The 25,806-nt window shown below is 52.8% G+C and overlaps 1 protein-coding gene across 3 annotated transcripts in view; it reads left to right on the top strand.

Moving 5' to 3' along the window:
• Positions 1-540: 540 nt before the first annotated feature.
• The window catches only part of ARID3A (AT-rich interaction domain 3A), a 43,232-nt gene continuing 17,966 nt past the window's right edge, over positions 541-25,806 (top strand). For 2 of the 3 annotated variants that reach the window (XM_038740142.1, XM_038740140.1), the window contains exons 1-3: positions 1,174-1,355; positions 6,963-8,081; positions 10,929-11,274. In XM_038740142.1, coding sequence (XP_038596070.1) covers positions 7,540-8,081; positions 10,929-11,274 — 888 coding nt within the window. In that variant the 5' untranslated portion in view covers positions 1,174-1,355; positions 6,963-7,539. Of the gene's footprint in view, positions 630-1,173; positions 1,356-6,962; positions 8,082-10,928; positions 11,275-25,806 lie in introns of those variants that run through there. The other variant, XM_038740141.1, reaches the window with a different exon arrangement.

Genomic DNA, 25,806 nt, shown 5'->3' with positions numbered 1-25,806 from the left:
TAAATACGATTGATGATGATGATGATACAAGTTGGCAACATATAGAGACAGTCCCTACCCAACAGTGGGCTCACAGTCTAAAAGATAAAAATCCCCATTGGCCTGAACCACCCTATTTCCCACTCGTCTACAATCCAAACTGGACTCATGGGTCTGCATGGACAACTAGCCTCTGCAGCTGAAGGGAGTTGAGGGAATCCCATGAAAAAAGTTGCCTTCTTCTTCCGATCCCCGGATCCCCCGCCCCACTTCGGAGTCATCATCATCACCAATCGTATTTATTGAGCGCTTACTATGTGCAGAGCACTGTACTAAGCGCTTGGGAAGTACAAACTGGCAACATATGTCAATAGAGTCAGCACGTCTGCCGCTTTTACGGGGCCCAAACCACCGCTTCTCGCTCCACAAAACACCCGGCCGGCGTCTCCCCATGCCGCTCTCCACGTCAGGCCCGGCTTCCCGAGGCGGAATGCCGGTGGTAGTCAACGTCACAAGTAGAAAGCCGCGCGGCTGGATTCCACCCCTGAATTCTCAACAGAAGTTGCGGTGGAAAGCGAGATTCAACCCGGGGCTCTAAAATACTCCCTTTTTCTGTGTGTGTGTGTGGGGGAGAAGAAGTACTGTAGAAGGTGAGTAACCAAGGCCTGCTCCACCCCACTTTTCTTCTTTCAAGAGGAAGGGCTCCCCAAACCCGGTAGGGCTGCCGGACGGGCGAAAGGACTTTCCCGACGGTCCCTAAAGAGGGGGCGTTCCCACCAGGCTTACTTTTTTTTAATTTAAAAGAGACTCAACCCTATCATTTGCCTGCCCTGCTCCTCTTGACCCAACCCCTCTTTAGGAAACCCACCGCCCCACCCCAAATCTCTCTCCCTCGGTCGGATGGGGGGGTGTTTCTGCAGCTCTGGGAAAAAAAAAAAACGAGGTGGGGGGGGGGAAACAACTGCCCGGGTGGAGGAGGAATTGGGAGACGCTCCCTAGTCCGGTCCTCTGATTCAGAGGTTAGGAATTTGCATCTGATTGCTATTTGTCACCCAATGATTAGTCTGCGGGGCGGCGAGCACGCCTTAGGCCGCAGGGGGAGGGGGAAAACGAGCGGGGGGAGGGAGGGTAGGAGCTGCGTGCTATGAGAAACTTACCAATCAGGTCAGATAGGGGGGCATTGAAACAAACACAATTAAAAGATAGGGACCAAGCCAGGGGGAAAAAAAACGAAAACAGAAAGGCGAGCGAGGGCGAGTCAGCCGCCAGAAAGTCCAGGCGGCGGCGGGGCTGGGCAGCAAGGTGGAGTGGTGGCCGCCGGCGAAGCGAGCTGGAGTTGGGGGCTATGAGACGCCCCAGAGCGGTTGTGGCATTGGGTAAGTTCTCTCCACCCCAAACTATCATCTGGGGTAGGGACAAACTGGCCCTTCCAATTTACCTTCCCCGGGGGGGGGGGGTGCCCCGGGTGACCTGAGAAACTGGGGTTGGGGAGAGTCAAAGTGACCCCAGAACGCTGTCTTTGTTGGGGCGGTGGAAACTTAAGTCCGGGGATATCTCCGATGTGGGGAAGGCAGCCCCTTCTTCTCCCGGAACCCACCGGTTGCAACTTTCATGTCGCCCCTCCTCTTTAATAAGGCGCCCCCCCCCACCCAACCCCCGTATATTGTGTAACTTGCAAAGGGGAAACGGCCGCTACTCGGAAAGGGTCTCTCGAAATCAGTTTTGCATTCAAAGACCATTTTGTTTGTTCCTCAAAGCGGAAATCCTCCTCCTCCTCCTATCGGGTTGGGTTTTATGTGTGTGTTTTTTTCGGGGGGGGGGAGGTATTAGATAGAGATGTCGTTGCAGAATATATGACCCTTAGCGAGCGCCTCCAACCCATGGCCGGGCCAGGACCCGGGGGACCCATCCCCTTTACCGCCTCTCAACATCTCTGCTTCTCTTTATAGGTTCGTCGGGCTTGCCGAGACCCCCCCCCAACCTGCCCCCTCTCTTCCACCCCCCCCCCCAGCCCTGGTCAAAAGCTCGCCCCTCTGACTTTTTCCGGGGGCAGTGGGAAGGGAACGGGATGACCCCCGCTATACGGCTTCTAATTGCTGTGTGTGTGTGTCCGTGTCCCCCCAACCCCCACCAAAAACACCAACTCCGTCCCCTCTGCTCTTTTCCCTTCCCCTAATTATTCTTCCTCTTTTAGTTGCTTACGTGGTGGGGGTGGCGAAATCGGCAGGAAATATCGATTGAATGGAGCTGACTTGTAAATAAAATCCATATTCGAAGGGGGAGGAGGCGGCAGCAGCGGAGGCATCAGCCCACTCCCCCCTTTTACCCAATGCAATTTTCTCTTTTTCTCTCCACCTTTCTTGCTTTCTATTTTTTAGGCTAACCCTTAATGTGGCTTCATCTGCCCCTAATCCTCCCCCCAACCCCCAAACCGTACCAGTTGTTGCTGGTCTGGTTACTTGTTGGGCCCTTTGACCCAGACCATCTCCTCTGTCCTGTTCACATGCCCCCCCCCCCCCCCCCCAATTGCACAACTATTTAAATACATGCCTTTTGCAAGGAGGGTGGGGGTTAGGGAACTGAGCCTTCTGCAGTTTGAACTCTAGGTGAAGCCTTGGCTGGTGTGGGGGGGCGGGGGTTAAGTTGACTGCCAGCTGCTCTTTCATCCACACCCCTCATCCCCCAACTGTAGGCAGAAATTGTCATCTGGTGTGAAATTTTGGATTAGGAAGAGCTCTTTTGCTACCTTTGCGGTTTCAGAGCAGGGTGATTTCTAAACAGGGAGGGGTGTGAGGATGTCTTAAATGGGGGACGGAGTGGGGAATGACAAAAAGTACATTTTAGCTCTTCCCCTAGTGTGTCATAGACCCATTGCAACTCTGGCTTTCTTCCCTTTCCCAAGAGTCCAGTGGACCCATAGGAATTTCCAAGGAGAGACTGCTGCATGGTGGGTAAACTGAGACCCAGTTCCAATTTAAACCCTTTCTCCCCAGGGTCCAGCTTAGGGCCCTGGGGAGAAAGGTTAGAAAGCATATCACCTCCTTCAGCCTTTCCTCTACCTCATCCTACTGCTCACAATAAGAGGCCACAGATGCCTGGTCTGAACTTGCTGTGCATTCCGGCTATTTAAAACTTGACACTGCCATAAAGAGAGGAAGACACAAATGCAGTTCTCTCTGCCTGGTGGTTCTAAAAACGGAGCCTACTTTTGCAGGAGAGGTGACGGCTGAGGGCTTTCAGCTTGGCCCAGGACTTGGTCAGAGGGCTAGCCCCGTGGCTGTATGTGGTGGGGGAGAGCAGTGGCAGAGGGGTGAGAGGAGTCTGGAGACGGGGCTGGGAGGTGGGGAGAATGTGGGGTAAGCACATCAGGGAGTTGGTCTCTGGATGTTTGTGTCCTCTCACCCAGACTGGGGCTTCTTGCAGTGGATTCCCTGGCTGCTGGGTTGGTCAAAGGGCAGGGAACAAGTCTACCAACTCCGTGTATTGTCCTCTCCCAAGCACTTAATATAGTGTTCTCTGCACACAGCAAGCGCTCAATAAATATCAGTGATTGGTTGATTGGAGGAGGAGAGAGACTTGAACATAAGGTCTCCTATAGGTTGGGGGATGCTGCAGGTCAGGTTCTATAGTCTCTCTGCTAGTGGGGAAGATGAGAGCTGGATTGGGCTCAGACAGGGGCCTGAAGTAGATATTGGGGAGGGATGGGAGAGCACTCAGATCTCCCCTGGAGAAGCTGAGACCCAAGTCTTTATCTCTGAGTTTCAGCCTGCCTCGAAAGGGAAATTCAGGTAGCCTGGGTTTCCCACTCCACCGAGGTCCCCCACTGTGATCTTGGAGGGGTCTTGAATGAGGTTGGGGGGCTGACCCCTGAGGACATTAGAAAATCAAGTTTGTTGACCCCTCTGGTTGTATGGGGTTGGATGAATTCTGGGCTCAACCCAAATTGGTCTCAGAATTAGAGCGGGTGGGGAGGGTGGACTTTCCTGAATTCTCATTTCCCCCAGGGAAATCACATCTTTTTTCCAAGATTCTGAACTGGAGCAGGGTATGGGGGTGGGGGAGTGGGGTACCCCCTTCCTGACATCCCTTGGAACATCTAGTTCAAAGAAAGAGTAGACAATATGGCAAAGGGAAACCATGTTGAGGTTGGGGGCTGGGGGTGGGAGAGGAGCCTCTGGTACAGTGCTCTGCACACAGTAAAAGCTCAATAAATATGATTGAATGAATGAATGATGGCCTAGGTCTGTCCGATTCAGGCAAGTTGCTGTTTGAATCATGGACCTTCCCTTCCCTGGCTGTGAGCATAGCCAAATGGAGTCCAGGACTTGTTGCTATTTTGTCATTGTCGTATTTATTGAGCGTTTACTGTGTGCAGAGCACTGTACTAAATGCTTGGAAAGTACAATTCAGCAACAGAGACAATCCCTGCCCACAACGGGCTCACAGTCTAGAAGAGGGGAGACAGACATCAAAACAAGTAAACAGGCATCAATATAAATAAGTAGAATTAGAGATATTATATACACATCAGAACAAGTGAAACAGGCATTAATAAAAATAAATAGAATTATAGATATGTACATATCTACACAAGTGCTGTAGGGCGGAGGGGGGTATAGCAAAGGGAGCAAGTTGGGGGGAGGTGGGGGTGGGGGGAGATGAGGAAAAGGGGGGCTTAGTCTTAGCCCTGGCAGAGCAGTATCAGCCCACTGGGGAGAGTGTGTGGGTGTGTGAGGAGAGGGAGGAAGAGGAGGGAAACGGTAGGGTATAGCTGCAGGGTATGTGTTCTTGTGGGCAGAGTGGGTGCCTCAGGGCCATGATAACTATTCATTGGCCATCACCAGGTCAGCATGTCCTTCTTTTGGGATCATCAGTTTTATGCTAGAGTAGGGAATTGGGGGAGGGAGGGTAGTGTTTTTCTCTTTTTGATATTTGCCATCCCAGGGACCTTCTCCATCTAAGGGCAAGCCTCCCCAGCTCTGCCTGCGTGTTTTATTACGAGGCGGCTCTAATTACCATTCTTTTTTCTCCCTACCTTTTTGGGAACACTTAATGCTGAGGTCAGCATATGGGTGAGGGGGTGGGTGAAGTTCCCGGACACTCCCTCCCTTGCTCCGCATGGTTGGCTTCTTGGGAAGCCACATGCCCTGGTCTGGTCTTGGGTCAATTGGAGGGGTGGGGGAAAATCTCTGTGTGTGAACCTCAAGAGTTCCTTCCCCCAGAACACCCTTCAGCCCCACCACTTTCCAGAGGAAGAAGTCTAGTGCACCCCACGCTGCCCTCCTCGCTGCCCCCAACTAGCCACTGTAAACATCAGGCACGTGGATTTCTCCATGATGTTTGGTGGCAAGGGAGTGGAGTAGATGACTGGACTATGGAAGCAGAGTGACCTAGTGGAAAAAGCATAAGCCTGGGAGTCATAGGACCTGGGTTCTAATCCTGGCTCTATCACTTGTCTGCCATGTGACCTTGGTCAAGTCACTTCTCTGTGCCTCATTTTCCTCAACTTTAAAGTGGAGATTCAAAACCTGTTCTCCCTCCTATTTAGACTACGAGTGCCATGTGGGACAGATACTGTGTCTGACTTGTTTATCTTGTATCTACTCTTAGAACAATACTTGATGAATAATAAGTGCTTAACAAATAAGATTATCATTGTTGTCTATTATTATTGTTTTTATTATTATTATTTGAGGTCTTTTCCAGAGCTTGGATCTTAGGATCATCCTGGGTCTTAGGGAGGAGGTGAGAAATAACCACCGGAGTTCAGCCCTGAGAAGTCAGAACAGGATCTGTGTGCCTTGTACAACATGTGGCACGTTGGGGTTGGAGTTTCTAGATGTCTCTTGGGCAAGATGTTGGTTAAGGCTTCCCTGGGAGTCGTAGGAAGGGGGAGGGGTCACTCCGGATCTAGCCGGGGTGCAGGAAATTTGTTGAATCGATGTCTCTGGACTGCTCTGAGAAACAGGCCTTGGGGTCTGCCTCAAAGACAGAAGCAGAGGCCTGATCTGGAGATTAGGTTCTAGGAATGACGGAGTGTGTTTTCTACCTTTTCCCCAACCCTCCAATTATCAGGATCAGGCTACTGTTCCCCTCTTCATGAGAATGTGACCACTTAGTCCCATCAGAAAAACCTTGACTCCAGCCAGGTGGAAATCGGGACTTGATCCCGGGGTGGGATGTAGGGGGAAGGGAAGAGTCCCTATGCTAGGTGAACGTGGTGGGCCTGAATCCATCTAGAAGAGGCATGCAGTGTAGTGTGATGGGATGAGGGTGGGTGTCCAGGTAGATGGCATCTGCTGATGGGGACAGTGCCGAGCGGGGAGGGGAGGGAGAAAGGGGTGACTGGCTGGGATCCTGATTCTGCCTCTCATTTTGAGGTGGTGAGAAAGAGTTGGAGGCGGCCTTCAGGCCCCTGGACTCCAAGATTCCCCTCCCTTGTGGGGAGATAGACACCCTCCCCCCACCATCGCTCTACTCACTGCTGGCCCCTGACCACTCAAGGCCAGATAATTCCTCCCCCGCCTCTGAGCCTGGTCTTTGTCCTGGACTGCCATTTCACTGGCCCATAGGGTCCGACTGGCTGGCCCCCACCTCTTCCAGCTTTCCCTGCTTGTTGAGGAAGGACAGAATTGTGGGATGAGGAAGGGGAGTAAGTGAGAGGGTAGGGGCACCTTGAACATTCCCCTTTGTGAAAGAAGAGGCTGCAGGTGGGGTTGTGACAGCAGGGAATTGGGGTTGCAGACGGGGAAAGGGGGAGGTATTCAACTTTCTCACTGTCCCCTCTAGAGCATTTGGAAAAAGCTGCCAGAGTTATACCTCCTCCCCCTCCCTGCAAGACCTGCACGCCCTTCCTCCCTGCCACCCTCCACCCCAAACCAGATTTAATAAGGTGCCATGAAAACTCTCCTGCCAGGCCCCCGGGGTAGGAGGGAGAGGGACAGCTTTGGCCATGCTAACCTGCCCCTCTCTTTCCTGGGCAGGCTTCCAGAGACACCTGGATGAAACAGGACCAGGCAAGGACTAGGCGCTTTCAACCTGCTGACCTGGCTACGGCCACCACCGCTGGACCAGAGCGAAACTCTGCCCCGCTTCCCGACCTCGCTCCCCTTTCCCACTCCCTCCCCCACCCACCCCACTCTCCTGACCTGCTGCTGTCTGGGGAGCCCAGTGGTGGGGGAGGCTGCTGAATCCCAGCACTGCCAGACACCCAGGCCCGAAGAGGAGAGCCCCCTGCCTGGCCCTCTTGGTGACCAGGCCAGCCTTTGCTCTCTGCACACAGAGCAGCTTATTTTTTTCTCTCGTCCTTCCAATCCAGGGTATATTTTTACTGGGCATTTCTCCCTTACTGCCCCTGGCCAGCGTACTCCACTGAGTAGGGCTTCTCTACTCACCAGCTCCTAGCACGCTGCTGTGCTGTGCCCTCCCCAGCCTTCTTGCTGGGTGGTGCACAGTGCTGCCAGGTGTCTCCTTTTTCCCAGCTTCTCCTCCTCCTAGGGCCCTGCCCTGCCACCCCCAACCCCTTGCCCCCGGGCGCCTCTGCCCTCTGGCCGGCGCACCATGAAGCTTCAGGCGGTGATGGAGAACTTGCTGCAGCGGCAGCAGCGGGTCCGACAGCAACAAGAGCTGGAGGCCCGGCAGCAACAAGAGCTGGAGGCCCGGCAGCAGCCCCCGCCCCTCCCGGCCCCATCCCTGCCACCCTCCCAGGAGCCCCGGGCCTCCCCCCCAGCCCTGCCCCCCCAACTCAACCACATTGCTTTCCCTGGGAATGGTGGCGGAGTGGGAGCAGGCCGGCGGGGCCCAGAGGGCCCAGCTGGCAGTGAGGATGGGGAGCCAGAGAGTGCTCGGATGCAGAGGACCCAGATGGCAGCGCTGGCAGCCATGCGGGCAGCTGCAGCAGGCCTGAGCCACTCACCCAGCCCTGGGGGCTCAGAGGACAGCCCAGCCACTGAGGAGGAGGAGGACGAGGAAGAAGAAGAGGACGAGGAGGAGGAAGAGGGAGAGGAGGAAGTGGGGCGGCAGCGCCGGGAGGAGCCGCCCCACGGAAGCGCAAGCAAAGAAGGGCACTTCCAGGAGATGGGCTCGGACGAGGAGGAGGAGCTGTGAGTTGGCACAGGAGCCTCTTTTGGGGCTGGGTGGGCAGTGAGGTCAAGACAGGATTCTGGGCAGTTTGACTCCTTTTACACCAGATGAAATGAGCCCTTCCTGCTGGGATAGAGACACCTCCCCACCCAAAAAAAAAGCAGGGCGCAGCCCCCTTGATGCTGATAACTGAGCGATGGGAGCGGCTCTGGCTTGTGGGACCCAAGAGTCCACATTAGGTGCCCCCCCCCACCGCGCCTCGTTCAATCTTCCTTTCTCCCCAGAGCAAGCAGCTCAACCCGGAGAGGAAACATCTCACTCCCAAAGGAGTCTCCTGAGTCGCAGGAGTGATTTCTTGAGACCACTCTGGAGCTCTCACCAGAAGTAGGGGTGGTGGTGGGATTGTCTCCTCCCAAGCTGGCTCATTATTCTCTCTTTCCTGAGCCCAGTTCCCCTGTGACCTCGGGAGCAGTGGGGGGCCCCTGGGTCCCCTTCTGCTTCTGGCCTTATGGCCGGACACTTGTCTTGAGCAAACATGCTCTCAAGGGACTGATATGATTGCCAGAGGCAGAGGGGGGAGGAAGGGGGGGAGGCTTCGAGAGACCATATGGTGTTAAAACCACAGACCTGAAACACTGGAGAGTTGGGGCCTCTGGCCAGCTGCAGTGTGGTCAATCCGTGTGAGAGAATGTTTAGAGGGGAGAGCGCTGGTCTATGTCTCTGTCTCTTGGTGTCTGTGTCTTTCTCCGTGGAACTTTCTCTGGAGAAGGAGTGCCCCCGCCCCCTGCTCAGAGTGATTGTTGAAGGGAAAGCAAGTGCTGTGGAGTCTGTGAGCTGGAGGATGGGGAGAAAGGGGCAGGGAGAATGGCAGGTTGAGGGTGAGGGGTATGTCAGATGTAGAATTACAGCTGGTGAAGTGGTGGGTGGCTCTGGGAGCCTGGTCCCTGGTTGAAGGGTTTTGTGTCATGGTGTGTGGTCATCCTTAGTTGTTCCATGAGAGGCAGCATGGCTCAGTGGAAAGAGCATGGGTTTGGGAGCCAGAGGTCATGGGTTCTAATCCCAGCTCTGCCACTTGTCTGCTGTGTGACTTTGGGCAAGTCACTTCTCTGGGCCTCAGTGACCTCATCTGTAAAATAGGGATTAAGACTGTGAGCCCCACATGGGACAACCTGATCACCTTGTATCCACCCCAGCGCTTAGAACAGTGCTTTGCACATAGTAAGCGCTTAACAAATGCCATTATTATCATTATTATTATTATTATCATCATCTGCTAGGCGTACAGCCTGGGGCCCCTACCAGTGGTAGCCCGTGACAACCTCAGACCGTGGTTTGGGCCATCCTGGGTCACAAAATTATATGTCTGACAGTGGCACCAGGATGCTCGGAGGAACTGCGTGATGGTCGGAAACCATTCTGGACACAGGGAGGGACAGACCATCCGACACCCGTCATCCCCCCCCCCCCCCAGTAAATCCCACATCCCTAACTTCCCTTTATTAATAATAATAATTTTAGTAAGCGCTTAACAAATACCACGTGCAAAGCACTGTTCTAAGTGCTTTAAGTAACCCAGCAAGGCTCTCTCATGCATTCATCTGTTCAAACCTCTCTTGACGTCTCTAGACAGTCTCCTGTGGGAAAGAATTGCATGAGCTGGGTGTTGCCTTTGGCTTGTTCTGAACCTGCCCTGCTCCGGCTTCCACGGGGGCCCCTTCGTCCCGGTGCGGTGAGATTTACAGCGCAACAGTTCCTGTGTTTGCCCTGACCGGCCCTTTCATGGTTCTGTAAACTCCAATCCCATCCCCTCTCAGCCTGCTTCTCTCCCACCCAGAGAGCCCTAACCCTTTCCGTCTGTCTTCATATGAAAACTGCACCATTCCCTGATTATGTTGGCATTTCTGCAGCCACGTCACTCTTGAATTGTCAATGACCCACTCTCCCCCCCACGCAGCAAACTTTTTTACTTTACTGAAGCAGAGTGCCACCTTACAGTCCCTACTGGGACACTTGAGGGAAAGTGATGGCTGTTAAATGGTCTATCTCTAACCATGAAGCTGGGCGTCCAGGAGGGCCACCCAATGTCACAGGAGGCCAAGGGAAAGAATATAGGATTGGGATTCAGGAGGCCTGGGTTCAAGTCCCAGCTTTGCCACTGGTCTTCTGTGTGCCTTTGGGCAGGTCATTTTACCTCTGGGCCTCTGTTTCCTCATCTGTAAAGTAGGGATGAGAGATTGTGCACTAACATACGTATCTGTAATTTACTTTAACGTCCGTCCCCACCTCTAGACTGTAAGCTCGTTGTAGGCAAGTAACGTGCCTACCACCTCTGTGTTGTATTCTCCCAAGCGCTTCGTACAGTGCTCTGCACACAGTAAGCACTCAATACCATTGATTGTGAGCCCCATACAGAGCAGGAACTGTGTCCAATCTCATAACTTTGTAGCTACCCCCAGCACTTAGTATTTGCCAAAAATATTATTACACAGTTCCTCCAACTGTCCAGGTGCTGCTATCGGAGACATAATCCTATGCTGGGTGAACTATTGTTCAGACCCAGGATGGCCTTGCTTGTGGTTTGATGTTCTTATGGGAGTGAGATGTCGAGATAGCTGACTCCCCATCCTGGCTTTCTTGTACATTTGGCAATTTGTGTGTGCTTGCTTCTTTTTGTTTGATTGTAATGTCCTCGAGGGCAGGGGCTGTGTCTTCTGTTGTTTGTGTATTAGTGTGGTACCCATGTTTGTTAGTGTGTGTTTCCAAACTCCCGGTATGGTGCCCTACATCCAGGAAGGGCTCGATCAGTGCTGCCGAATCTGTGATTGTGGCTCTGCCCCCCAACTCAGAGCCCTCCCCACACTTCTTAGGAAACACAAATGGGACGAAGAAGATTTTGAAGAGGACCTGGGGGAGGAAGATGAGGAGGAGGAGGAAGAGGAAGACGAGGATGATTATGAAGAGGATGATGGCATGGTGGGAGATGGGCTTGGCCCAGTAAGGCCGACCCGTTTGGGTCCTGGCCCCCTGCTGTCCCGCAAGCAGCAGGTTCCCCAGCTCTTCCGTGGTGGTGAGCCCCCCCGGCTGGTTGGGGGGCAGGAGCGACTGGCCCCTGGGCTGGCCCACCAGGGCCTCTCCCAGCTGCAGCAGCAGCAGCAACAACAGCAAGTAGTCCCAGACCATGGAGACTGGACCTACGAGGAGCAATTTAAGCAGGTACAAATCCCTTTCCTTTTCCCTTCCCTTCCTCTGTGTGTTTAATCTGACCATCTATGGTGCTGGGTGAATCTGGCTGAGATCTGAGGTGAGCTGGTGGCAGGGTGGGGAGGGGGGAGGGGGGCAGGAAAACTAAGGATCCCTGCAGCACTCACTCTCCCATTTAGTGGGCTTGAGCTTGGGAGCAGGAGCGGGCCATAGGATGTTCCTGTTGGGACTGCTATGGTATTGTGTTGGCCAAGCCTGGTGGGGTGAAGAGACCTGGGGTCTCATCCCAGCTTCTCTAGGGACTTGCTGTGTGACCTAGGCAAATTACGGAACCTCTCTAGGTCGCCAAGTCCACCTCTGTACAAGGGGAAGAGTCCTGCTTGCCTCCTGGATCCCTTCCTATGTGCACCTGGGGCTGGTGTTAGGGACCTGGGAGAACTGTTTGAACATTTTAGGGGATTGAGAGAGAAAGTTAGCCTGTCCGAGTGTGGTTGGGATATCTTCGGGATGATTTCTGTGTCTCCTGGTTGGTGGGTTGGGGAGAGGGGCAAGCTGGCTTGGGAAACCAATGGAAGATCCTCTAAGCTCCCAGATCCCTCCCTCTCCTTCTCTCTCTCCCTGTCCTCTCTCTCCCTGTCCTCTATTTCCCCCCCTGTCTCTCCCTCTCTCTCTCTCTCTCTCTCTCTTTTTCTCTTTCTCCCCCTCTCCCTCTCTCCCTTCTCTGTTGATTCCAGGCTGAGGATTGGAACTGTAAGCCTTTGGCTAATAGAAGGAAATGTGCTTAAAGCTGTGTTCCCTGGAGACCCTAAAGGGAGCCACTTTGATGTATGTGTTTAAGTCCATCCGAGTTTAAATGTTGATTAGGGCTGGGGGGAGGGGAGCCCAACCGCACAAACAGCAGCAGCAGATGGATTCCAGATGGGTTGGGGTGGGGGGGGGGGGAGAAAGGGGGAATTGGTGGGGGGTGGCTGTGAAGTCGATTTTCCTCCAGCACTTTTTTTTTTCTCTCCCTCCCTTCCTGATACTCCTGAGAAACAGCTGGAAATGGTAGATAATGGTAGTGGTGAGTGGTGGGGACTAAATAGCCATGTAGAAGCAATTGGGGTGTGGGGCAGTAGCTTCCTGTCAAAGGAATTGGGTCAGTGGGTCTTGGGCCAGGCTGAATGCAAGGGGTGGGAAGAGGGTCTGGCTCCAGTTTAGAGTTGAAATCTGGATTGTACGAACCATCACCAGAGAACTGGAAACGCTTTGGCTCCCCACCCGTTTCATTTCCCGGGGGTGGGGTGGGAGTGGGGTGTGTGTGTGTGTGTTGTGTGTACACACATACACACGCATTCATGCATGAAATCCCAACGACAGCCGCCTTGTTGCTGGGGCTTAAAATAGCCACTGGTAGTGGTGTGCTCTTCCCCAAGGCTTCTTCCAAACATGGATCTGACCAGTCTTCTCTCCACCACCCAACTCCCCCTTCCTCCCTGCCCTGAAGCCTGTCAGTTGTGAAGACCCTCCAACCCTCCTCCCTCCCCTTTCTCCTTCCTGCATCCCCTCGCCCCCCCCCCCTTTGCTGGCTTTAGGTTTTCCCCTAGACCTTCCTCTCTCAGATCCGGGCTGTGAAGTGATTTACTGAGGGTGGGGGGCTGGTGATCTGCCAAGTTGTGGCTGCTTCTGGGGTGGGGTAGCAGGAGGTGAGAGACAGGAGAGATTTCCCTTCCCTAACTTCCCTACCCGAGATCTCCAAGGCCCCCACATGAGTCCAGCCGCTTTTGTATTTTTAATATGCTTTTCTTTCCAGGGGCCGGAAATGGGGTGGGGGTCAGAATAGTTCAGTTTTCCAGTGCCACCAGGATATGGCTGATTAGAGGGGGCTGCCAACAGTATGTCACATTGCACTGCTTCCTGCAAAATTTCCCTGGTTTGAGGTGGGGGATTGTGTGAGTGTGCTTATACCCTCTCCCCATAGTCCCCCTCCATACCTCAGTCCTTTATTCACCATCCTCCCCTCCCCCCATTCCTCCCCATCATAGGCCCGGCTTTCATGTGGCTTTTTTTACACTTCCTGTAGATAGCTCCGGGGTTGGAAGGGAAGGAATCTTCCTTATCGCAAGAGCTATCGGGTGGCCTTCCTGTTTGCTGCCTCAGCCACCACTGCTTTGAGGGGCTCCCCCATGGCCCAATGTGTGCTTTTGTATGGGGGCTGGCGGGTCGCTTTTCTCCCTTTTGGTGACCCGCCTCCATTCTAAAATCATTTCTTGTGCCCAGTGGTTAGCATTTTGGTGTAGAAGTGTTTAGTTGTCTAGGCGAGGGTTAAATAGTAATAGCGATAAAAATAACTTGAATTTGTAGACTTTTTCTAAACTTTCACAACAGTATTCTGATTGTATCCTCATGAAGTTGAGGAGGCTGGGATTATTGTCCCCATTTTACAGGTGAAGACACTGAAGCTCAGAGAGGTTAAACAATTTACCTTAGGGTACACAGGAGACTGGAGCCTGGGGGGGAACTAAAACCCCAGAACTCTTGAACCTCGATACTTACTCTTTTTGATAATGTTGCACTACCCTTGCCCCCTCTTGGAGATCATGGCTCCTCCAAGCCCGACCTTAGTTCTGCCTGGTGCTACGCAGTGGCCAGGGCTCATTAGAACACTGACCTAGATATGCTACTGTGGGAGTTTTGGCTGCTGGCAAGGCCGCGTAGAGTCAGGGGAGGGAGAGGGGGCGTTCGGCCAAGAGACTTGAGGAGGGCACTGTGGCTTCAGTCTGGGCATGGAACTGAGGGAGGGAAGGGCTGTCTGCCACCCTCCACCCATCTTCCTCCCGCCCTATGAACACACACCCAGGGACCTTTAGAGTGACTGAGTTGGTTGCTTCCCCCAGCCCACTGCTAGGAAGGGTGGCGGGGGGCTTGGCCTCTTCATGGCTGGGGGGTGGGCAGCGGTTTCCCCGATCCCACAGGACAAGCCCCTAGCTCTGCAGGTGCCGCCCACAGTGGCTTGCCTGGGCTGGCGGTTGGCCATCAGGGTGTGCGCGGGGCTGGCTGAGCGCCAGAGGCTATGACCGGGGTTTTTTTGGCAGGAGAACACCCTTGGCTCTTCTCCAGCCCATATACTGGATGGAAGCTGCTTCCCCTACTCCGTCCCCTATCAGCTGGAGAGGAGATACTGGGGGAGTGGACACGCCTTCTCTTTCTGCCTTCCCCGGCCCCCCTCTTCCCCTCCAACCTCTGACAGCCACTGGTGATGTGGGGTGTATAGGCAGCAGCAGGAATGTAAACAGTGATTTGCGGGTGGGCCTGGAGCAGGGTTCTGGGCCTGCAGAATTTCTCTCTTCTCTGCTCTCTTGCCCCTTCTCCCACCCAGGGCTCCAGGAGTCAGGGCATTCATTTCCCATGGACTCCACAAACAAGTGGCCCTGGTCAAAAGTGGGGTTCGATGGGGGCTGTATATGTTTGTATAAATGAGCATTTCTCTCTTCCCTTTGATTTTTCTCCTATCTCTCCCCCCACCCGCCCATCTGTCTCTGCCTTCAGGAGCTGAGCCCCTAGCCCCATTCAGACAATGTGCTGGCAGTTCCTTCCCCTAGGGGTCTAAGAGGCAGAGAAAAGGGGTGTTGGCCAGAGCTGCCCCCCACACCGCAGGCTGCACAAATGAACTTTCTTGGGAGTGGGGGGGGGGGGGGGGTTTGGCCAGTGAAATGGGTGGGGGATGTGGTTTTAAGAGCCTCCGGGTGCTGCTCCGGGTGATTCCTCTGTCTGTCTTCACCCACCCCCTTTCCGCTTGGGGTGGGGGGGTGCTTCCTTCCTCTTCCCCTTTTATCTAGTCTTTTCTGAAGATCAGGAGGACAGGGGAACTGGGAATGGAGTGTTCAGTAGGGCTCTGGAGAGAGAGTCCTGGAAAAAAGCTTTGGTCTGGTGGTCCAGAGGGGAAGGGATTTGGGGGGAGTTGGTGGGTTGGAGGGGCATAAGATCCTGATAGGAGGTCATCTTGATTTGAGCTTCCCTTGCTCTCCCCACCCCAGCCATTTTTCTGCCCTGGTTTGATGCTGCTGGCATCTCTGGATAGGACCCTGACTTTCAATGATTTAGCCCCCCACCCTCACCCCATTGAATTCAATCCACACATTCTCCCTTCTGGGCAGTTCATTTTGGGGTGGGGTGCTGACTTGCAAAACCCACCTCTGGGGTAAGGGCTTAAAAATGCAATGGTGGGGGAAGGGAAGGAAGGATTGTGATATTCCTTTTGCTTTCTGCTGGTGTGTGTATGAGTGTGTGTGTGTGTGTGTGTTTGGGCTGGGGGGGCGGGGGGGCGCATGTCGGGCTTGTTCTAATGTTGGTGGGCTGGTACTCCTACAGGCTTCTCTGCGAGGCTGAGTAATCTACCAGGGGCAGTTGGGTTGGGCGGGTGAAAGGATGGGGAACCAGGGCTCAAGAGAGCAGCCAGCCCCGGGGGTGCACAGTGGAGGTCAGAGCACCATGACCTCCCGACTCCTAACCATGCTCAACAGCTTCCACGCTGCCCTGAACAAAGGCCCGCCATGGGGGGAGGGGGGGAGGAGGAGCCATTATCCCTGGCTTGTCCGAGGAGATGAGGTGGAAGTGTCATTCTTGGCTCGGAATGGATGGGTGTGTATGAGTTGTTGGGGGTGGGGGGGGCAGGAAGGAAGAGCAGCAGGAGCGGAGAGGGTGGGAGAGACAGATCTGGTTTCCATCCCCCTCTTTTTCCCAATTCTGTGCCTCCCCCCCATTTTGATCAGTGCAAATCCTGTTAATAGGACTTCTGCCATAGATTGAGCTTTGATGAAATAAATTTAGCCTGCAATATGGGTTGTTCTCCTAAGTGCCTCTCCTAATATTAGGGAATTTTCACCATTTCTCTCCCCCCAAAGTCTACAGCTCTTCTTTAGGGTCATCTCCTCCTCCTATGTCAGTTTTTCCTCAATGCCCGGGTGGACAGCAGAGACCATACTGCCCCCCCCCCCCCCCCCCCCAGCTCTTTTTGAGTTTTCTAAAACTTCCCACCCACTGCATAGTCCTGAGTCCCACCCTTCCATCCAGGATCATCCCTCACTCAAAGTCTTCTGCTCCCAATTTAACAGCAATTTAAAAATGGAAGATTGAGGCACCATCTCTATCTAGCGATCAGTGGCTTGTAATGAGCACTTACTGTGTGCAGGGCACTGTACTAAGTACTTGGGAAAGTACAGTACAACAGAGTTGGTAGACACGATCCCTGCCCACAAGAAGCTTACAGTCTTCTGTCATACTATGCTCACCCTCGCCTTGTTGTTAGTTGGCAGAACGGTAAGACCCCCTGGGTGGGGGTGCCCCATAGGTGCCAATTCTGGGCTATCAGCAAGTCTGCCGTTTGACATTTTAAATTCGTCACGACTGGAAACATGCAGTGGTATCATCAGTGTTATTACCAAAGACAGATATACACCCCTCCCATTCAGTCCTAGTGACCTGGAAGGAGCTTGGGGTTTACAGCACTTAAGAGGTTTGCGAATCCAAAATGGCAATTTTATTTTTCCTTTCACAGTTGCAATGAGAAGCTAGTGGTTTTGGGCTTCTGGACTGCTGAGTCCAGGCAGGGTTCAGTACATATCTCCGTCTCCGTGGAACCACTTTCTAAATTTGGTGGCGGGGTGCGGTGGGGAAGGATGGCTGACGGGAGAGAGCTGATATTCCTCAACTTCTCGGGGGGCTTCAGGGCACCTAGGAAACAAGACTTTCAGGAAGTTCTTCCGTAGGTCCCGCCATTTCTTTCCTGCTAGTTTTAAGCCCATTTTCTCTTGTTTGATCCACTGGGAACGAGTGTCTTTCTTGCAAAAACCCCCTCAGAGGCTTGAAAGGGAGAATCAAATCATCCCCCTGCCTTCTCTTCTCTACCAAAGACAGTGCCTGACTGTTGGGGAATTGAAAAAGGGAGGTGGAGAAGGAGCAGGAAGGGGGGCTGTTTCCTGGCAGGGTTCCACTTGATGCTCAAAAAGACTTGTCTGCCATAGGCATGTGTGAACAACCATTTCTTCCAGCATCACATTGGGCCTTATCTGGATGGGTTTGAGTTGTCAAGAAGAATGTTCTCTAATTCCCCACTAGCGTTCAGCCCAGAGTGGGAAGCGAAAACTTGTGTGACCTGAGAAGAATTGAGTGTAGGCATATTCAGTTTGGAATGTGACTCTGTCCTGAGTTTGTGGTATTGATGATTGGAACCCCCTCCTCTTACTTGACCCCTAGAGGGTCCCCCAAAATTTGATCAAGCTATGCCTGGGTGCATGCAGTTACGTTGTCTTACAGTTTGAAGTTGGACCAAAGAGCAAATATAGTCATCGTGAAGAAGGGCAAATAATCTGGCTGCATGTTCAGTCCTAATCAGTTTTATTTGAAAGAGCAGCTAAGTATAGTACTGTACAAGTGTTGGGTGTTTACAGCGTCTAAAATTGAGATTTTAGTTTTACTTTCATAATAGAAATGGTAAACCCAGAGGTGCCAGACTATGGCTTCTGAGCTTGGAGGTGTCAAAGAATGCAGCAGCAGCATTATTGTAAATGAATCTTGGGTACATACAATAGAAATACCAGACAGTGGTCCTTGCCTTCTTGGATGCTTACAATCTAATGGCTGCCAAGGGGCCAGGGTTAAGTAGGGTGGGTGTGTCCTGAGCAGAAGAGTCTCTTCTGACTCTTATTCCCCCACCATATCCTTCTCCTATTTCTGTTGCCTGACTCCTTCCGCCCCTACACACATGCACATCCACACAGCTGCCCACCTCCCCAAAAATGAGTCTGGGGGCATATGGTGACTTGTGATCGGCTGTATTTTCTGGGTTGGTGGTGTGTGTATTTGTGAACACAAGGGCCAGCTCCATGCAAACCTGTCCCTGTTTCTCCCCAACCTCATCCCCTTGCTGGTTTCCAACTGTGGGTGAAGCCATGGTTCGCCGCTTGTCTGGAGGGGCTGGAAATGTCCCAAATCAGGTCTCCGCAGCCTATTTGCCCTGTCCGGTCCATCTCCCCCATCCTCCCCCTCTCCAAATGACAAGTTGGCATCTCTGTAGGTTTGGGAGAACACCCGTTCCCAGTTTCTCTCACAAGAGGCCTTTGCTAATATCAGAAGTATTGAATTCAGGTGAACTTGGTGGGCGCAATGACTGGCTTTTCACCCTTGGGCCCATCCTGGAGTTTCCCCCTCCCTCTGTCTTGCTCATTCCCAGAATAGGTGGCAGAACTGAGAGGCAAGGGCTGGGGCTCTTGATGGGGGTGGGGTTGGGGGTGTTCGGGGCACAGGAAGAGATGGGGAGAGACTCAGGCCCCGGGGTATATGGATAGGGAGGGAGAGGAGATGGGGAATCTGGACTAAAAGGCTCTTACTCCTCGATACCACTTTCAAAAGCCCATCTGCAGCAAATCTCTTCCCCTTTCCTAAGGGGGGTGGGTGGGGTGCATGGGACCGGCCTGTTTCCCCTGCTCTGACACCAGGGACTGAAAGCATTTCATACTCTTCAGTAGCAATGAGGAGGGCAAGGCCTTTGGGGAAATTTTCTAGAATGGGGAGAATTTGAAAAATCTCCGTAGATATGTGGGCATTGTGTCCCTGATTGCTGCGGAGCACCTCTGTGGACCCTTAGGAAATCCCCTGCTTCCTTCTCCCTCCCCTTTCCCCAACTCTGTCACCCACCCACCCCCTTCTGGCATGACTCCTGGACAGATGGGAGCCTAGGGTGGTAAAGTGAGAGAGGTTGGTTTGAAAGTGCCCAAAGGTGAAATTGGTCTTTCAGCCCCTCTCCACACTCAGATCTTGGACTGTCAGGATGGGGAAGAGGGAGGAGACAGTTTCCCCTCCCCCAGTGAACAGCGGCTGTTCGGTTGTCCGGCTGTTGGAGACCCCAGGATAAAGGCGCACCCAGCAGTAGGGGGTAGGGGAGCCTTTCTGCTTTTCCTTTAAAATTACAGGGCTGGCAGGGTCCAAAACAGAATTTGACTTCCTCTTGAGTGATTTCCTTTGGGGGGATTGATCTGGTTTTATGGGGATGGGGGGAGGTGTGGGCTGTGTGCTTTGCTTTCAAAACTGCCTGCAATCTCCCCATGTACCCGCTATCCACCCCCCTCCCAATCCATCCTTTCCCCCTCCCCTTCCCCACTAAAGAGCCTTTTGGCTCCTGCCCCAGCACAGATGCCGGGAGCCCGGCTGCCTGGGGGCAGGTGCTGTAAATGGTTTCATGCTGTTCACATGACTCAGACAGCAATTAAACTCACCCCCCCACCCCTCCCCCAAGAACAGGGGAAATGGGTGAAGATCTGGACAGGCAGGGCTCAAAGCAGAGGAAATGTGAATTTTTTTTCCCTCCTTCCCCCCTTTTTCAAAGAAGCCTTCTGAATAGAGACTGGCTCCTGTATTGCCCTCTTTCTCCCCTCCACCTCCTCCCCTTTCTCCAGGATGTGACTTCCGATGGGGACTATAAGGGTGGTGATTGGAGAGTGTAGGAGATGAAGGGGGATGGGCAGAGATTTGGAGGGGGGTGTCATAGGGGGATCCTAGTGAAAAGTCCACCTACTTACACCTCAGGAAGCAGGTGGGGCCTGTGGGGGAAGAGGATTGCTTTTAAATTAGAGCTACTTTTAAATAGGGGAGTTATTTGCTTATATCCCCCACCAGCTGAATGTGTTGATGGTCTTAGAGGGACTTGGGCAGGGGAGGGAGTCTGAGCAAGATGAAGGGTGGGGGGTGGGTGACCAGAATTTTGGGGGAAGTGCTTACCTGCAGTGTAACCAAGGGTGGTGGTAATATAGGATGAGGTTTTCTTGGTGTCAGAAATTTGCTGTGGGTCATAGGTGCCAACCCTAAAGGGGCTGGTGACCCCTCCCCCAGGTTCCCAGTTGTGGGCAGAACCCACCTTCTTGTTTCCACAGTCATTTGGGCTGGTCTCCCACCCTTATTTACCCCATGTTTGTGTCTTTCCAGCCCATCTTAGAAACTTTTGCTTTTTCGGACCTGGATTCTAGTCTCTGCTGAATGACTGTGGGCAAGTCATTTAACTTTTCTATGCCTCAGTTTCCTTACCTGGTTGCCTTCAATCACTCTTTTCTCCCCTTTAAAGCCCTACTGAAGGCACACCTCCTCATTCATTCATTCAATTGTATTTATTGCATGCTTCCTGTGTGCAGAGCACTGTACTGAGCACTTGGACAGTACAGTTCAGCAATATATAGAGACAATTCCTGCCCATAATGGGTTCACAGTCTAGAAGGGGGGGGGGTAGACATTAGGCCTTCCCATCCTAAGTCCCCTCTTAATTCAGCTCCCTCTCCCTTCCACATCACCTTGACTTGCTCCCTTTGCTCCCCACTGCCACAAAACTTATGTATATATCTAGAATGATATTTATTTATATTGATGCCTATTTACTTGTTTTGATGTCTGTTCCCCTCCAAGCCTATTGTGGGCAGGGATTGTTTCTCTTTATTGCTGAATTGTACTTTCCAAGTGCTTGGTACAATGCTCTGCACACAGTAAGTGCTCAGAATATAGATTGAATGAATGGACTGTGAGCCCATGTGGGATCAGGTCTGTTTGATCTGTTTATCTTGTACCTACCCAACACTTAGTACAGTGCTTGACATGTAGTAAGCACTTAAATGCCATTATTATTGTTATTATTATCATTATCATCCAGTTGGGTTTTCTGATCTGTTAGCTCAGTGCACAGGCTGTCTGCTGCTCACAGTGGAAAACTTGACACTCTGGATGTCTCATCCTGCATGTGTGCTCTCCAATGGCTCTGTGAGTGTCTGTGGGTGTAATAGTAATAACTATTGTGGTATGTGCCAAGCATTGGGGTAGATACAGTACAATTAATTTGGACAGAGTTCCTGTCCAAAATGGGTGTCTCAGTCTGAGGGAGAGGGAGAACAGGTATTTCATTCAATTGTATTGAACACTTACTCTGTGCAAAGCACTGTACTAAGTACTTGGGAGAGTACAATATAAAACAGACACATTCCTTCCCACAATGAGCTTGTAGTCTAGTGGCAGAGACAGACATTAAAATAAATAGATAAATCACAGGTATATGCATATGTGTTGTGGGGATGAGAGGGAGGATGAATGAAGGAGCAAGTAAGAGCAGCACAGAAGGGAGAAGAGGAGAGGAGGGCTTAATCAGGAAAGGCTTCTTGGAGGAGTTGTGCCTTCAAATAAGTATTTAATCCCTATTTTACAGATGATGAAACTGAGGCACAGGGACCTTAAGTGACTTGCTCAAGGTCACACAGCAGGCAACTAGCAGAGCTGGGTTTAGGACTCCTAATTCCCAGTACTGTGCTCTTTCCTCTAGGCCATCCTGGTTTGGGGTGTGTGTTGGGTGTGTGTAGACTGCAAGAGTTTCAATTTACTTTTTAAAAAATTGATCAGGTACATTTCTCTGTTCTATCTCTTTCTTTCCATTTGGTCAGCAAAATTATCAAGGGGTGGGGCCAAAGTCAAGCAGGGGCCCCTGGCCAGTCTCCAACATCAAAGAAGTTGCAGGTGTTTAATGATGCTGTACTCTAAAGGGGTTTGAGGGTGGGCCTGAACAGGCAAGCCTTTTTTTGGTGGGGGGGGGGGGCCGCAGAGGGGCTCAGGGAAAGGAGCATTTAAAGAGTCTGGGGCTTTAGAGTGGGACAGTTTTTTGCATCTCCAGCTTCTCTTCACCCCCAGAGGGGAAGGATGTTTGAAAGGGAGTGGTAGTGAAGGGACTTGTAGCTGTAAAGTTTCTCCCTAGATCATTTCCTGTATCCCATTCCCTCCTGGCCTTGTTGGAGGGAGGGGATTGGGATGGGGGGCAGGGCTCAGAAGGACGGGTTAAACTAGTCCCATTGGCTCAGGACTTTTCCCCTTCTTCTGCATAGATTGAACTTTATCTGGAGAGGTCTGAGAGGACTGAGCTCCACCTGCCTCCAAATTGTACCCACTCCTGGGGGCATATGGGAATCCTGGGGAGAAGAATCACCAGGGGCATCCACGGCAGAAGCCTGGGATTATGGGTATGTGGTATGCCTGGTCCCGCCTGGTCCCCTGGCATGATGTGGCAGCCTTCCCCTTTGGAGAAGAGAATGGCAGTTCCATAGTGCCTCTGTTCCAAAGTCCCCTGGGAATGCCCGTGCCTTCACCCCTTTGCCCCTTCACCCTCCCCACCTCCCCCGCCTGCACGTGGCAGCCTGGTAGTGATTCCCTGCTGCCCTACAGCTGGCCTCTTGTCAAAACCATCTGTGGCTGCTGGACTAGTGCCAGCCTTCTGGTGGTGGAGGGGGCAGGGGCGAGCTCTTTTTCTCTCTCTCTCTCTGTCTCTCTCTCTCTCTCTCTGTCTCTCTCTCTCTCTCTCTCTCTGTCTCTCTCTCTGTTTCGGTCCCCCCCCCCCCCCCCGCATCCCAGCCCCTTACAGTCTGAGCCCTTTGGATTATCTGAAATTGGGAGCCTTTAGGATTATTAGGGGGGTAGGGGAGGTGGGGGTTAGTGTGCTTGAGTGCCAGTGTCCCTGGCAGAACTAGAAGGTGGAAAGCCCTAGTTGAGTCAGCTGCCTCAGGAAAAAGAGACTGATGTCTGTGTGTCTCTGTCTCTCTCTTTCTCTTTCTCCAGTGATCGTGTTGCCCCCGCGGCCGCCTGGCAGCACCAGCGCGAGCCCAGAGGGATCGGGCAAACCCGTGCCAGCCACCCCGGTCCCTCCCCATGCCTTCTAATAACCAACGCTGCTCCGGAGCGTCCCCAGGACGGGCGGACGGAGCTGCTGGGGGGTGAGGGGAGGGGCTCTCTGCTGATGGCACTTCTGCCATGGGAGGGGAACGGGAAGATGCCCCCATTGTACAGGTAGAAAGATGGGTGTATGGGGATGGGGATGCATCCTATCTAAGGTGCACACCTGTTTTTATTCCATCTTCCCCCTTGCCTGACCCCCACCATGGAAGTGGTGGAGAGGGCCGGTTGGGGGGAGAGGGTGGCTTGGAAGGTGGGGAGTTTCTGGGGAGAGAGTTAGGGGAGCAGCTTAGACATTTGAGGCTGGAGGAAGTGGGTTTTGCTGAACCAAACTTCTTAGGAAAATTGAGGGTGGGGGGAAGGGGGGCGTGCATATATGCACATGTGCATGTCCATGTCTGCATGCGCATGTGTATGCAAGAGTCTGTTTCCCACTCTCCATTAAAGTAATAATTTAATTCTAATTATAGCTTCTCCATTGCAGCCAGGAGAGTGCAGTTTATGATGAAACCTGTTAACCATTAGCCATAACGAACCCTGGTTTGTTTTGAAAATAGAATCTGCAGGGTAAATGATCTTAATCAGGTCTAGGGACAGATTAACACGACTTGCACCCTGGAAAAAAAGTTACACTTTCCACACAGCCTGTGTTGTCTCCTCCCCCACCCCACACACACACTCACTCACTCTTTGAGCCTTGCCCTCCTGGCTGCAGTCAGAGGCAAAGCCTTCAAGATTTTTGCCTGCAGTCCCCCAAACCCACTGTGTGTCTCCCTACTGCGGCTCTGATGGAACAGCTCGGCCCAACCCCACCTTCTTCACTGACAAGAAGGGGGATTAACCGACATCCTCTTAGCCGCTTCCCCTTCCCGGCCCCCTCACTCCCCCCTACCTTTTACTATGTGTCTTTTCTGCCCACCTGGGGCCACCCCCTCAGCTCAACCTATTGCCCTGGATCAGTTTGAGGGAGGGGATTCTGATGGAACCTTGGACTCTGCTGGAGAGATTCTGGTGAAGAAAGCATAATGGTTTGACAAGGAAAGACCCTTCTCAACTCCCCAAAGTGGATGGTGATTGCTGGAGTCAGCTGTACTCCAGTCTGGGTACCCAAAGGGGAAGCCCTTGCTCAGAAGCCGTGGTGATGGGCATATCTGCCGCCTTCCTCTCCTCTTGCCTCTTGCTCTCCTACACACTCTGTCACCCGAAGCATTTGTGGGTGTGTTTGGTGGGATGGGGGTCGGTTCCTGTGATTTATCTGAGGGGTTTGGTAAACTGCCCTCTTAAACCCCCCCCCCCCAAAAAAAAATCACAGTGCCCTTGGAGGTTCTATTTATTTTGTTCCCCTCCTTCCACAAAAGGGGGAGGCCAGAGCAAGTAGAGGACAATCGAGGGTCAGGGAGGTTAAACGGTAACTAATTTGTGCATTGAATGGCCTCCGTGTAGTCAAAAGGGCGCAGAGGGGGCCGGGGGGCATGGGGGCAGGGGAGTGGGGGGTGCACTGACTTGTGTGTCTGTGCTCTCTGTGTCTCCCTCCCTCTTCCTCCCTCTTCCTCTGCATGCTCCGGGTTGGAACTCAATTCCTACTCCTGGGGGAGGGGGAGGAGAGAGTTTGCAGAGCCGCAGCTCGGTCAAGGCCGCTGCCATGGTTTGAGCCTCTTCTTGCCCATGCTGCCCCTCAGACCTACCCTGTGGGGGTGTGTGGTCATCAGGGTGCTGGCAGAGTCGGAGGCGGAGGAATGGAGTTCTCTCTCAAAGCAAGGGAGGGGGTGTTTGCGCTGGGAGTAAATGGTGGAGTACCTGCTTTGGGATTCTTGGGGGTGGTGAGGGGGGAGATGTCATGCCTTTCCTGAGCCTCGGCTTCCCCACACTGTAAGAACGGGCAGGGGAATCTCTAACTTGTTACCTGCCCTGACCTTCAGGGTGCATTGTTTTCAGAAAGATGGCAGAGAGCCCAGGATTTTCTCTCTTTCGCTCATAGTCGTCCCCTCCCTGAGGCTTCCTCCTTTCTCCCCCATTTGGCAGTAAGGCAAGGACTAACTTCTTTTCCAAGAATTAGCTCGCTTGTGCAGAGCTACAACCTTACATTGTCTTGGCCAAGCTGTGCTCACCATCAGCTCCCACACATCAGTTGGACATCTATCTCTCACATGCGTGCACGGATGGAGCCCCCGGCCATCCCTTGATCCCTGTCTTCATCCCTGAGGAGGCCCAATACAGCTGATGAAGTCGCCCAGGCCTTCTCACTCTCTCTGCCCCCAGGAAATGTAGCTGATTCTTGGGTGGAAACAGAGCAGAGAGCTCGACTTCCGACTGGTACCATTCTTCGTAGGCTTGGCACCCGGCTGAGGAGCCGTTCCACCCTGGTAGGTGGACAGAGTCCCTGGAGCCAGACCTCATGGCTGGTGACTCCAGAGGAGGGCCGTTAATTTTACCACAATGTATGCTTCCTTGGCATGGGAGTGGGTGCCAGCAGGGAGGGGAATTGGACGAAGTCCAGGAAGTTGCGTGGAGTGTTGTGTGAATGGAAACGTTTGCCCCTTCTGCTTGAGTCTGATGTGGGAGCTGTGAGGTTGGGGTTGGGGGAAGAGATGAGAATTGGGGAAAGTCCAGGAAGGGGTCGTACCGATCTGGAGGAGCACTGCTGGAGGCTCTCTGTTATCCAATCGGGTTATCTTTTGCGGGAGCAGGACCTCTTTTGGCAAAGAAGTCTCCATCTCTTTTCTCTTTTCCTCTTCCTTGGACAAATTAGAGGTTGTACTCTCCCAAGTGCTTAGTACAGTGCTCTGTACATAGTAAATGCCAGTGAGAGATACTCCCCCA

Source organism: Tachyglossus aculeatus, chromosome X1 (genome assembly GCF_015852505.1).
Source record: "Tachyglossus aculeatus isolate mTacAcu1 chromosome X1, mTacAcu1.pri, whole genome shotgun sequence".
In the NCBI taxonomy this organism is placed as follows: domain Eukaryota; kingdom Metazoa; phylum Chordata; class Mammalia; order Monotremata; family Tachyglossidae; genus Tachyglossus; species Tachyglossus aculeatus.
The sequence above is the reverse complement of the archived record's forward strand: the minus strand, read 5'-3'. Positions and strand labels throughout refer to the sequence as shown.